A 13,666-nucleotide genomic window follows, 5' to 3' on the forward strand; every position below is an offset into this window, starting at 1 on the left:
GATTAGCGGCGCAGGCTAAAGGACCTTCCACTGACACATCATTTCTCTCACTCCGCGAGTTTGTTTCGCGGCAGCTGTCACCAATAAAACAGAGAGACAGGAGAGAAGGGGGGAGAGATGGGGGAGGTTGGCTTTTGTTCCAGATCCAGGGAGGTGGGTGGCAGGAGAGGAAGGAGAGTGACCTGTTTAGCAGTCTGGCATGAGCATGAACGGGAATATTCATACAGGAAAACGAGGCACCATTATGTCAAAAGGACATTTTTTGCTGACTTTCTCATAATGATCTACTTTCTTTTTTTAGGGGTTGTAACAAATTGCTACAAGTTCCATTTGTGCACAGTGTGTGTGGTATAATATATAAAAGAAGTGAGCTTGAGCATTTGCTCTGGTTATGTGAACTTTCTGAAGCCTCATCTTGCACTGCTCCACCTGGCCACGTTTTATCCATTAAAACATAGAAAAACGTACAGCAAGCCACAATTTGAGCCAAGTGTACTGATTTGCCCCACTGCAGTCCACTCACTTTTCCGGCCTTGATCCACATTCTCTCTATTAGCCTCATTGATGGATTCTGGCAAGGAAACTTTTCCTTGAGCTCCCTTTGAAGGACATTCTGTTGTCCTGCTGGGCGTGTACTACCACCCTCAAACCACAACGGACTATACATCATCATCATCATCACCTTGATTCAGAATAGAGAAGCTTGTTTATTGAACTTTAGAGTCACCTGTTGATCAGACCACACCTTCTAAAAGTGATCCACAAAGATCTGTTGGGCACCACCAATCCTCCATTTTAAAAAATGGGAGTCTGGACCTAGTTCTAAACATCTATTCTAATTACACTTTATATATTTTAGCAGATGTAACCAATGGAAAATGCGTCAACAAAACTTGTCAAGGACACTCTCCAGGCCTGAATTTTCACAGCTGCAACTATTTGGCTCTGCTCATTGGCGGGTTCACACAGGCCGCTCCAAGTGCTGTCCAATCACCAAACCCATCCATTACTTTGTCCGGCTGTGGGCAGAGCCCGGTGAGGACCTGTCCTCTTTAATATCTAACAGCAGAGTGGTGGCTCTCTGTGCCAGCCTCCAGAGTCCCACTGTTCCCACAAGTGCCATATGGGCGGCCCGGCCTTATTGCATTAGCACAGGCGAGACAAGCAGGCAGAGGCCCTGGTCCTCCGGCTCTCCCCTAGCACTGCCACAGGGCATGCCCTGCCTACAACCAGCTGCCAGGACCAGGCAGAGAGACAGTCACAGTTCACTATCCGACAGAGGAATAGTCAGGAACCCTTTACAACTTTGCTTTTCTTGGACCGTTTTCTGAGGACAGAAAAAACGGGGTTATAGATGTCTATATAAAGGATACAAACATTTACATGTATTCATTTTCTTAACCTTTTATCCAAAGGAAAGAAACGAGGAGAGAAGTGCTGATATACAAAGTTCCAAAACTGCTAGAACGGAGTTTCACATTGGGGTAAAACAATATACAATACAAAACAGTATAAATGGCATTATAGAGCAGCACCCGTAAATAACATTATTTGTGCATAGCAGCAAGGGATGCTACAACACAAAAGAGCGAAGGAGAGGTCAATAAATTACATAATTTGTTCATAAGTCAATGTGTCCTGTTCGCTATAAATAGGCCCTTGATTGTACTATATACAGTGCCTCCCCACACCGGCAAGTCTTAGAAAAAAAAAAAACCAAGCACTTACAGTCCCCAAAGTAAAGACTGCTTGCCACTGGAGATATCTGAACAGGTCTTCCACCTGGTCTGGGGACAGAAGAAGGGAGAGAGTTCAGATGTTCAGATGTTCTGAGGATCGCATGGGAATGTCAGACTGTGTTTCAGCCTGTACCTGCCACAGGACCTGAGGCCTGTTTTAATTAATCATAAAGCACTATGAATTATTAATCTATTATCACTGTGCATACATGTGATCATTCATTTGTTTCTTTTGCTGTTTTTAACACCCTTAAGTCCCTGTTTCTGTTAATATGCCGCAATTCTGGGGAGAACTAAAGGTATCTTGACCTGACAGCACACTTTAATACAGGACAAGATGCAGTACAAAATTACTTAGATGTTCTTATTTCACAAACTCTCCAGTGAGAGCGTATACAAACACAACAAACAGGTCAACTGATAGATGCGCTAAGGAGTGAACAGCGTAGTTGGAAGTATGTGAAGCGAGGAGACTCCCAATAAACCCAAATATTACATTTGAAAAGTTTACATTTGCACAGCACTTCCATTTGCAATAAGCAATCACGCATAGTACTCCCGGAAAAACTTGCGATCTCGAAAAGTTTGCAGCGCTCAATGACATATTTAAGCAAGGACTCTTCAAGCAGCGCCCGGGGTGTTTTTGTGCCACACTGATCAGACATCATTGAGCTCTCATTGAGGAGAGATTTGGCTTTGGCCTGGCTTTGTGGCCTGTGATGACTGACAGTAGGAAGGAAGGTTTCTCCTACCCACAGGCGCCCCATCGAAGCTTCAGCTCAGGAGGACACAACAGATCTGAGCGAGAGCAACACCTGTCAGGTAAGCCTTCACAGTTGACGGCACATGAGGTATGCAAAACCCTCTGCTCTGACGGCTAATCTCCGGTGAGCCATCGTGCGGGGCACCGCAGGCCTCCACAAGGAGCCACCGGGGGCCAGAGCGCAGTAAACTTGCCTCTTCTGCATCAGACAGTGCTCATATCCTCCCACAAGAGCAGCAAGAGGCAGAGGAAAGAGAGAGAGGGAGGCACTGATGTGCTCTAAATACATTTCATTATCATCATTATGATTATATCACTGAATGTGTGTTTTTGTAATGCGCCGCAGCACGTCTCCCCAGGGTGCTGTCTGCACAGCTGAATAATTAAAACAAGTATGATGAACCATCCGTCACAGTTTCCCATAAGAGTTCGGCAGGATATGTGCAAATGGCTCAGTTGAGGAGAGGTCTGCAATTGAAACAATAAAAATGCTCAGGTTAGAATCTACTAATGCAGCTCTGATTGCAAATAATTTAGTACAAGCAGTAAAACAAAACGATGATGCAAGCACACTGTTGCACTGTATACTAACTCAGTGATAATACATCGATCATTGTTTTAATTTCAGAAAAATAAGGAAAGAATTGCACTGAAAAATCTGTTTTCATTATATAATTATTATTATTAATCATCAAGCCCTCAATGTGCATACTAAAACAATGAGGTTTCCTAAATTAACACATACTGTCATTAATTTAATACAAATCATATTTGTTAGCTGTAATCATATTACAGCATCTTACCAAGTGCATTTTGGAGAAAGCAAATCTCACACTGTTTGCAAAGACAAAACAGCACATCCAATCAGCCAGGAACAAACAAGATGAGGCACATTGTGTTCTGATATGCCAAGCAACCCTGTAGGACTAGACCTGCTTAAATGCGTAAAGTGAATCTAAGAGACAAGTACGGATGAATGTTTAATCCAACAATCCCACAAACCGGTGTCAAAACCCCTGTGACAAAACCCAGAAAATGATGCACAGCAGGTCACTGAAATATTCATACTATACATGCTTCATTAAGACTGAAATACACAAAGGCCCCGCATTCAAATTATTATTGAAACAAATGACAGATAGATGCAGGGAAGAGTAAAATATTACTGCCACAATTACATGTTTGTTTCATAGATTTGTACCGATTTGTTTTATTACAGGGGAAACCTCCACATTGCTAAATACTTTTGACAACTCAGTTACTTTGCGTCTTGTGAGTGGAGTCTCTGCCAAAGACTGCATTCAGATAGGAAAGAGGACACACTGCTCCTTTTCAACCTTTCCAGGTGGGAATACTAGACAGATCAAAGCATGTGTCTGTTAATTACACATATCCTGCAACTTGGTCACGCAGTTAGGGCTCCTGACCGTTCTCATATGTTCCCAACCAATTAATGATCTTTCTCCTGTCCCTCTGACATCAGATGAATAGTGTCTGAGTTTTCAGCTGATGGATTATGTCAGTTTATCAAATGACAAATGCTTTACAATTTAGATTAATATCTGTAATTTAAACACTTAGCACAGCTGAGACTGGCTCGCTGCCCAATATTAAGAACATTAAAAATCATTAAGGGGATAATATATTGTGTTTAGAGGTTCCTACAATATATTATTCAAAAACAGGTTCGCTGAGGATACCGGGTGTGTTGTACCACATTTAGTTTTAACACCTGTGCCTGTAACTTAAATAATATTCTCAAATTTATCAGCTATAAATTATTGAATTTTACAATGAACACATCATTTCATATCATTATTATCACCCATCACCACTACCCTCCCTCATTTCATTTTAAGCTTCATTTTAATGAAAAATGGTAAACACATATTGTGGCAATGTGGTAACATACAGGATATTTTAATTATAAAGCAACTAAAATTGGATACAAGATTATACACATAAAACATAGTCCAAAAGCTCTAAAACAATGTGAGATTTGCCAGCTGTGGAAAATGTAGGATATTTTGTGCAATCTCTGCTGGTCCGGCAGACACACAAAGTGAAAAGGTATAACCCTCCTTGTCTGATTCATTTCTAGATTTATTTATTTTTAAAAATCATGTAGATTAAAAAGCTTGTGTGGATGTTATATATCAAAATGAAACAACAAAAACTAATGGTGTTACAACTCCTCAATATACTGCATCTTTCCCACACAGCGAACACATGTAGGCTACTGACTGACACTTATTGGGGCCTTCAGTAATATGAAATATTAAATTTAGTTAAAACGAATAATAATGTAGTGTGATATAATAATAACAACATAGTGTGATAGAATCGTATAATATATAGTTATTTAGTTATTTGTTATAATAATAACAACATATAGTTATTTATTATTATTATTATTATTATATAGCCTAAACAAACAACCAACCACAATTGTTTCCAGAGTGACTGTTGTCAATCTGGCAACCCAGCCCATGCCGCGCTCGTGAAATCCCTCCTCCTCCGGTACCGTAACTTCCTGGAGACGGGCTTTATTTTTATACAGAAAAATGGCGGCTTTAGGCTCAGATAGTAACTCTGAGAAAGCACACACCGCATCTGAAGCCCAGTCGGGACGGGACAATGATTTTTGGGCTGGACAGGGTCCTGTGGTGCTGCGCGATCCAGCGATTAAACTGCTGAGTCCAGTTAGCGGTCTGGAGCCCCTGTCGTGGGCAGAAGATCACAGACTGGCGGCCTCCAGCACTAACAGCGTGTCTCTCGTGGAGCTGGTGTGTGACATACACAGTCTCAGTCAAAATCTGGTGCTGCATCGCACTCACATCCCCGTGCCGGACACCGCTTGCGAGCTCAAGGTAACTACTGTGCGCGCGCGCGTTCTCGTTGCTTTATGGTACCAACTCATGTGCACTGTTGCAACCATGTTGCCAAGCCTAAGCCATGTTTTGACGTGACATGACATCTCAAAATATGCAAAATAAGTTAATCATCTGCGTTAATCATCGGTGAGGAATAATCCTATTTAATCCTTAATTTTCCCAGCACAAACTGCACGCCTTTCTATGTCAAAATATTTTGTGCAACACTGTATTTTACTCATAACAACTGGGGAACTAAACAAAATATTCAAACATTCAGGAGCATAATTGATTTTCTTCCCCAGTCAATTGTGGGGAGTGATAATCCAAGAAAAAAATGCATATTTATTTTTCCGTCTACTTTAATTGAATGTAACATAATATTTTGTATATATTATATTTAAAACATCACATATTTTATAATGTGAATCAATCAATCATTTTTTTATTATTTTTTTTTTTAAATAAGCCTCTGTGTTTTCCCACTGGTCACAACTGTGATCACTGACATATTTATGTGTCCTGTGATCATGATCTATGAGTCAGAGCGATCTTAATTAATAACAGACTTTTTAAATTTTATATGTACTAAATATGGTAGTGGAATCTGTATTATGACATGTATTTTAAATGCTTCTTTTTATGGAGCTTTGAAACAGACATCTTTCAGAGAGGCAAACTGGAATTAAACAGATCTGGTCATGTGACTTTATACCAGACATGTACAAATGTTCACACGAAGTATAGACAGTCTGCGTCTTTCAGTCTTTCATTTATAGTTGACCATTCTGTGTAAATACATCAACAAATCCCAGTAAATTTAGTTAACCCCAGTTTGTTTACAAATGTTACTGTTTGGATTATCCCACCAAAAACATTTGTGACCAAAATGTACTAAAAAGAGTTGATGTGTTTTACACACTGTTTTGAACTATAAATGAAAATGAGACTTGATTTCATGTGACCATTTTTACTAATCATATGAACAGATTGTAATCCCTCCATGACTTTATATAAATAAAAGACTCTATAAAATGATGTTTTCAAACTTATTTCTATGTGTTGAAATATGTGTTATTCACAATTCCTTTAATGTCGTCTTTATATTTTGTTACAGGTGGGCCCAGAAAAGGAGGTGCAGACTGTTAAAGAAAACTTTGCAAAGAGTAAAGATCCAGTTGTAGGCCAAATGATAATGACAGACCGAGTCATCAATCCTCAATGTGGACGCCTCCATGGGGTGAAGTACACCAGCTGGTCACCATTAGGCTGCGACAAATACGGCCGGTGTCTTCTTGCTTTCTTAACGCTGGACAATCGTCTCACAATCCACAGCAGTCATTTGCGTTTGCAGTGGATGCCTCTCATGGACCTTACAGAACTTTATGGGGAAATGTTAAAATCCAGGAACTACTCTGCTCAGAGCGACGGCTCACCTCCGAGCTCCATTAAAGACTTGGATGAACTGCAACGGCGGTATAGCATGCAGACGCCAATGCGCATGGAGTGGTCTGGGCTGTGCAATATGCAGCAAGTTCAGACCGATAATGCATGTAAAGATGTTAGCACTGTGCTTTTGGCTGTACTTATGGAGAATGGAGATGTGGTGGTGTGGCAGTTCAGCTTGCCCCTGCAGGGAAAGGATTCGGTGGTGTCTTGCAACACCATCAAATCTGGAGTGTCTTCGCCAAGCGTGCTCACCTGGTGGGAATATGAGCATAGTGGGCGGAAAATGAGCGGACTTATCGTCGGCAGCTCAGTTGGACCTGTAAAGATCCTTCCAGTCAACCTCAAGGCAGTGAAGGGTTACTTCACCCTCAGGCAACCTGTGGTTTTGTGGCAGGATAAGGACCAGATACCCGTCCACAACATCAAATGCATTACGCTCTTCCATCCGCACCAGAAATGCAACTGCAGCCTAGTGATTGCTGCACGAGGTCCTTATGTATTCTGGTGCTTGTTGCTGATCTCCAAAGCTGGTCTCAACGTTCACAATTCCCATGTCACAGGTCTTCATTCCACCTCTATCATATCCATGACAGTCAGTCATAACAACGGGACCATTTTCACCTGCTCACTGGATGGCAAGGTAAAGAAGCTCACGGCTGTTTTCACGGAAGTTGCTGTTGAGTTTAAACAAGAGGAGATCGTTCTGCCAGAGGGAGTTGCAGGTCGACGGATACATGGCATATCCGTCAGTCCAAACGGTGCCTACTTGTCTCTCATCTCGAACGAGGGCATGATCAATGGGCTCCACCCCGTCAATCGCACCTACCAGGTGCAGTTTATCACCCTTAAGACTCCAGATGAAGCGGCCGCTGAGCTGCTCGAATCTCAGATGCACAATCTCTTCAGAAAGACCGACTTGCTGGACTTGCTGCGATGGCGGATACTGAAGGACAAAAGCATCCCTTCGGACCTCCAGAATAATCTAGACGAAAAGCTTCAAACCTCAGGGTCCACCTATTTATGGCGTCTTAAGCTTTTCCTCCTCAGAGCGCTCTACAAGTCCATGCAGAAAAGCCCTTCGGAGGCCCTGTGGTGGCCGACCCATAGGGATAGTAAAGTGTTTGTTGTGGATGAGGATGCAGGTGGAGGTGATGAAGGCGAGATGGCGGAGATCTCTGCTTTTGAGGAACTCAGGCAGGGGGATACCGAAAGGCGGCCCAGTGAGGAACAAATGAGGGAAATCGGCAGCAGGATCGAGGAGGTGGAGTCCCAACTGATTCATGAGAACATGAAGAAGGTGCTGGGCGAGGTATACCTGCACACCTGTGTCACTCAGAACACATGTATACCTACCAAAGGTGTGTGTGACTTCCTCACAAATGACCCTGCAAATGAAGACCGTGCGGCTAAGGTACGAATGTATTTGCTTTATGCACTCGCTGTGGTGAGCATAAGAGACTTCTTTCAAAAACATAAAAACATTTTTATTCAAAATTATTCCAAACTTTTGGAAGCATTTGCATTTAAGGTCAAAACTGGATGATCAAGGTGTAAAAATGTAGGTGTTATTGTGCTTGTTTTAATTGGTAAATAAAAATATTTGTGCAATGAATGAACTTTTTCGAAATACACCATAAAATTATATTACCCTGAATGTCAATTTCTTTTTTTCCTATTTGATGTGTGACCTTCACAGGTGCTGATAGGTCATATCATGAATAAGATGAACAAACAGACATTTCCAGAGCACTGCAGCCTCTGTAAAGAAGTTCTGCCTTTCACGGACTGCAAACGGGCAGAGTGTAAAAATGGGCACAGATGGCTAAGGTATGTAACCATAAATATGTTGTGATATGTGTCATGTTATTATAAAATCCTAACTTTTTACAGCTGGTTCCATAATACTTAAAGGAATAGTTCACTTAAAAATTTACATTCTGTCATAATTTACTCACCCTCAAGTTGTTTCAAACCTGTATGAATTTCTTTCTTCTGCTGAACACAAAGGAAGATTTTTTGAAGAATGTTTGTTACCAGACAGTTGATGGACCCCATTGACTTCCAAAGTAGGAAAAAAAAATACTATGGAAGTCAATGGTGTCCATCAACTGTTTGGTTTCCGACATTCTTCAAAAAATCTTCTTTTGTGTTCAACAGAACAACTTGAGGTGAGTAAATGATGACAACATTTTCTTTTTAAGTGAACTATTCCTTTAAGATATATTTTGCAGTGTTGGGTAAAGTGACACAGTCTTCTTGGCTCAAATCCGACACATTGCACACTTTGATGAACAGATTAATTTTTGATAATTTGTGTAATTTTAGGTATTATTCATATTCTGCTCTTAATCCTTATGAATACCAGAATGTAAAGCCCAAACAAGAGCCTAGAAGACTACAAATACTTTGTAGGTCTAGATTAACGTGCCATGAACAGACATAAAAAGGGTGGAAATTTCACTAGTGGTATAAAATCACCTTTTCTGCTTTGGACTATACAGTATGTAGTTGTTAAACGGGTTTTGAGTAGATTTGACCCACTTTCAAGCCTCTTGTATTACATTTCATCCATCGGCATGACTGAAAGGAGATTACTGCCCCTAATGGCCTATCAGGGAAATAGTTGCTTCATTGCTGTCATTCTGATCTCTGCCAAGTACTGATCTAAACCTTCCCCTGCCGTTTCTGTTCATGTGTCTTACTGTCTATTTCCCTCTTTCTTTCTTTTCCTTCTTCCTCCCTAAGGTGTGCGCTGTCATATCAGGCCTGTCAGGGTGTGACATACCGCCGCTGTCTATTGCAGGACAGTATTGCCTCAGTAGCAGAGCCCGAGGGTGAGCCATAATGCTGTATCATATCTCCATTCAGAACCACATCGCACCACACACTTACACTTTTACTTGCACACACACAAAACAAGAACTCTGCTGCCCCACAGCAGTGCAAGCTTCGGATGTCAAATGTACTGGTACTCTGGTACCAAGTCGATACGAAAATGAAATGTTAATAGTATGTCTTCTTTTTTGCACTTGTACCAACTCTATTCTGACTGGCAGGTGGCCTCTTTCAAACAATCACGTGCACTTTTTGGTCAAAATGTCTCTCTTGGTGAGGCATTAATATATAAAAAAAAAAGTGAATGTAAAAAGTAGTGCTGGGCAACTATTAATCGCATCCAAAATAAAAGTTTGTGTTTACATAATATATGTATGTACTGTGTATAATTATTTTGTATATATAAATACACACATATGCATGTATATACAGTATTTATACATAATTTATATTTTATATATAAAAAGCAAATTTTTCTTAAATATATACATGCATATGTGTGTATTTATATATACAAAATAATTATACACAGTACACACACACATATTATGTAAACTTTTATTTTGGATGCGATTAATCGTTGCCCAGCACTAGTAAAAAGGCTTGACAAAAATGTGTTGGATTTATGCACTTGGCCTTGTAGTTTAATACTGATCAGATAACAATATTAAGAAAAAAATCTATTACTTGTTACTTGAGTAATAACTTGGAAAAACTGTTTTACTCCATTTAGAAATACTTGAATGCAACATGTCATTTTTTAAATTTGTCAATATTTATATTAATATTTAGCTTTTTTCAAATTAATGTTGTTTTTTGCTGTTTTTTCCCCATTGTTATTTATATCTATTACTGACATTTTGCTAGCTTGACAAGTTGACAATCCTGTTGCATTATAACGTTTTCCAAATGCATCATATTGCAGAACATGGGGAATAATAGACAGGCCATTATGTAGAAAACCACCTTAATTTGATGCACATGTAAATGATAATGCATAATAACAGAAAACGTCTCGCCTTTTCAGATTCAGACTGGATCAAGAAAATACTCCAAGGTCCCTGCATCTTTTGTGACTCCCCTCTCTACTAAAGCAGTGAGAAAGATGAAAAAACCCCAAAAAACCCAGCTGAGTACTGGATTCCTTTTGTGGCCTACATCCCACATAAATGACTAAAATGCCTTTTATTACTTGAAAGAGAAAGTCTATAAAATAGTCACTAATTATTTTGTAATATAAGACATTTTCCTATTAACAGATCTTTATTTTAAAGCCAAGCTTTAGCTAAAAAGAGATGTGTAATTTTTCATTTTCATGAAAACTGTGACTATATGTGTTAATAAATTATTCTATTGTATATATTTGCTGCATATTTTTAATTTGTTAATATTATGCTGCATTGACATCCTACTTTGGTATTAAAAATGCATGCTCTTCTTGTGGCTGATTTTAATTGGTTTAAATAAATCCATTTCCTAATTGGCTTTGGGAACATTTCTATGTATCCGCAAACACCAACTCCCCCATCTCCAAATAATGACTTTTCCTTGGCCCGAAGGAAGAGAAGACGACTGTACAAGGAAATGAAAAACAGGGAGACAGAGAGAAAACTGTTTTAAAACTGATCCAGGCCCTCCAAAGGGCCGAACTCTAATGAGATACAACAGTAATGAGGAATGGATCCCAGCTGCATATGTGATACCCATTTTAATTAAGATAGCGAGCTTGAGTGCATATTGTTAAATAAAGTTAGCCCCTTTTTTTTGTGGGTCGCAGGGAAGACACATGCAGGCCGTGTAATGTCAATGGCGATCAAAGATGGACTTGGGCTAGTTGGACCCTCAGAATGCTCTCCGCCATGTCCGTTCTTATCAACGGTACATCTTGTCGCCTTGCCCTGCGATCTCTCTAGTGTCACTGAAGATGATAGCTCGCCTCAGGGCTAGTCGGCAGCCCTGTCTTAGGTTTCGGATGGTATCCCGAGATAAAGATGGCCTGATAATTACACACAATTCCACTCCCCATCTCTCATTCGGTATCACTGAAAGCATTCAGTACCGTCAGAGGCCTTAAAAGTAAAGTAATCAGAGTGTTTATTTAGTTGTTCTAGGTTTTATTATTCATAGAGAGGGCCTCCTTCATTACGATGCGTTCTGAAATGTTGCCATATAATTACAATTGGTAATGCAACATGTAAGGGGTGTTTGATTATGAGGTAATAACGTGCATTATGTATTAATCAAAGAGCGACTTGAACACAAAGGCAGTGCTCAGAACCTCAAATGCCGTCTGCTGCATGTCACGGCAAATTTGTTCACTGACATATTGCGATAAGCATCTAATAACATGAATTTGAAAGCTGTTTTTAAATGATGTACTAGGAAAATGAAAAGATATTTGGATTTCAATTGTACACATAATATACAGTGCATATTAATAGTCGCAGGTGCTAAATGTCACAGATTAGATTATAACTGCTAACGTGATTGAAATTCCAACTTTTTTTTCCCCCTGCCGTGTATTTTCTTTCCTAGATATTAGATTGTCAAATGGATCTTGGCCTTTTGGTTTGAGTGCTAGCTTTGTTGATAGGTGGAGACTTCTCCTGTTGAAGAGGTTAGCTCTGTTTGGCAAGAACCTCCTACTTCTTTAATATAACGATCTGTCAAAAAACATTTCGACAATAATTACGGCCCCCTCCTCTTTCCTCTTTGTGTGTGCTCTTTCAAGACTTCAAAAGGAGGTTTCGTTCTTTTCTCTGTATGAAATATTCATAACATCTGTGTTCGTGGCTTTGTGCTTTAAACAGATAACAGACAGATTTTTATATTATTTAATCTCATTTTCTTTTGTTAGTTAACATATTTTGATATACATCACCTTTCGTTAAACGCCTAATTTGTTGAGCCCAAACAAAACGCTAAAAGTCATTCGCTCTTGCACTGAAGCTTTTCTTTTTTGTGCTACAATTTTTCAGTTTTATTTATGGACCTTTTTGTGCTTGAAGTTATTCTTGTTTTTACAACCAAAAAGTATGTGTAAATTTGATTTGTTACAAAAGTCACTCTGTATTTATTTAATGTACAGTATTCCAGAGCTCTTTGTGTACATAGTTATAATAAACTAGATTTTTACAGTTCAAATCCTTGTTTGTCTTTCATGTGTACATATCTATAAATAAACTTTTGAAATACATAGGGTGCATACAAGAGTTTTTCTAAAATTTTCAGCATATCTGATGATAATCATATGTTATCTGTTCAACTATCTATAGTGTGAATGTTGCATAACAACGCTGTACCACAATATAATTGCACTAATGTATTTTTTCATTCCGACCTTTTTATAGATCAATTATAATTATTCATTTATTTAGAAAAGAATATATTTGCAATTATGCATAAATAACTACTGTGATTTATATTTATAATTTTTTTTTGTTGATATTTTATGGTTTTAGTAACAAACGTGAAAATCACTCAGATTTATTTTGTAGGAGTTACAAGTGAATAAATGCATGAATTACTTGAAATATTAATTTAAGGAGAAATCATTTTTAATTTTTTCCCCCCAAAAAAGGCAAAGCAAAAATAGACCGTTAGAACATAATTTATAAAACACAAGGTTAAATATGTTTAAAATAATGTATATATAGGTCTGACTATAGGCCCAAAAATAAGCAATGTTTTCTGACACCAAAAAGAAGTTTCACAATATAATCTGCATGAAAATATGCATATACATGTATATGTATGTGTGATTATGAGTCATACAGGGGGGAAAGAAAATAGCTTCTAAAGCGGTAGATTTTCTAATGTGGCTTCACCTCCGTAGTGTATATACATCAATTTTCCCATCTGAATATATTTCGTCTCAAGTATGCTTTGTAGAAGTGTTCCCTCAGACTTCAGTAATTCATCAGTAATTAAGTCTGTCTGGGGGCTGTCTAGGGACCCCTGGTTTTTCCTGCAGACTCTGAAATCAGGCTGTTAACACGGCCCTTTAA

The 13,666-nt window shown here is 39.1% G+C and overlaps 1 protein-coding gene across 1 annotated transcript; it reads left to right on the plus strand.

Annotated features, from left to right (window-relative positions):
• Window positions 1-4,993: 4,993 nt before the first annotated feature.
• gtf3c4 (general transcription factor IIIC, polypeptide 4) lies at window positions 4,994-12,800 on the plus strand. Its single transcript, XM_084137941.1, has 5 exons — window positions 4,994-5,372; window positions 6,493-8,235; window positions 8,521-8,651; window positions 9,570-9,658; window positions 10,687-12,800. Exons 1-5 carry the CDS (start codon window positions 5,067-5,069, stop codon window positions 10,749-10,751), a joined length of 2,334 nt encoding a protein of 777 aa, XP_083994067.1. The 5' UTR covers window positions 4,994-5,066; the 3' UTR covers window positions 10,752-12,800.
• The last annotated feature ends 866 nt before the right edge of the window (window positions 12,801-13,666 follow it).

The sequence above is a fragment of the Abramis brama genome (genome assembly GCF_963993115.1).
Source record: "Abramis brama genome assembly, chromosome: 15".
Lineage (NCBI taxonomy): Eukaryota > Metazoa > Chordata > Actinopteri > Cypriniformes > Leuciscidae > Abramis > Abramis brama.

Bases quoted from the DNA above. Each gene is read 5' to 3' on its own strand.
- gtf3c4 (XM_084137941.1), top strand. From the start codon at position 5,067: ATGGCGGCTTTAGGCTCAGATAGTAACTCTGAGAAAGCACACACCGCA. The intron at 8,236-8,520 runs GTACGAATGTAT...TGACCTTCACAG, and splicing joins ATGAAGACCGTGCGGCTAAG to GTGCTGATAGGTCATATCAT. The intron at 8,652-9,569 runs GTATGTAACCAT...TTCCTCCCTAAG, and splicing joins AATGGGCACAGATGGCTAAG to GTGTGCGCTGTCATATCAGG.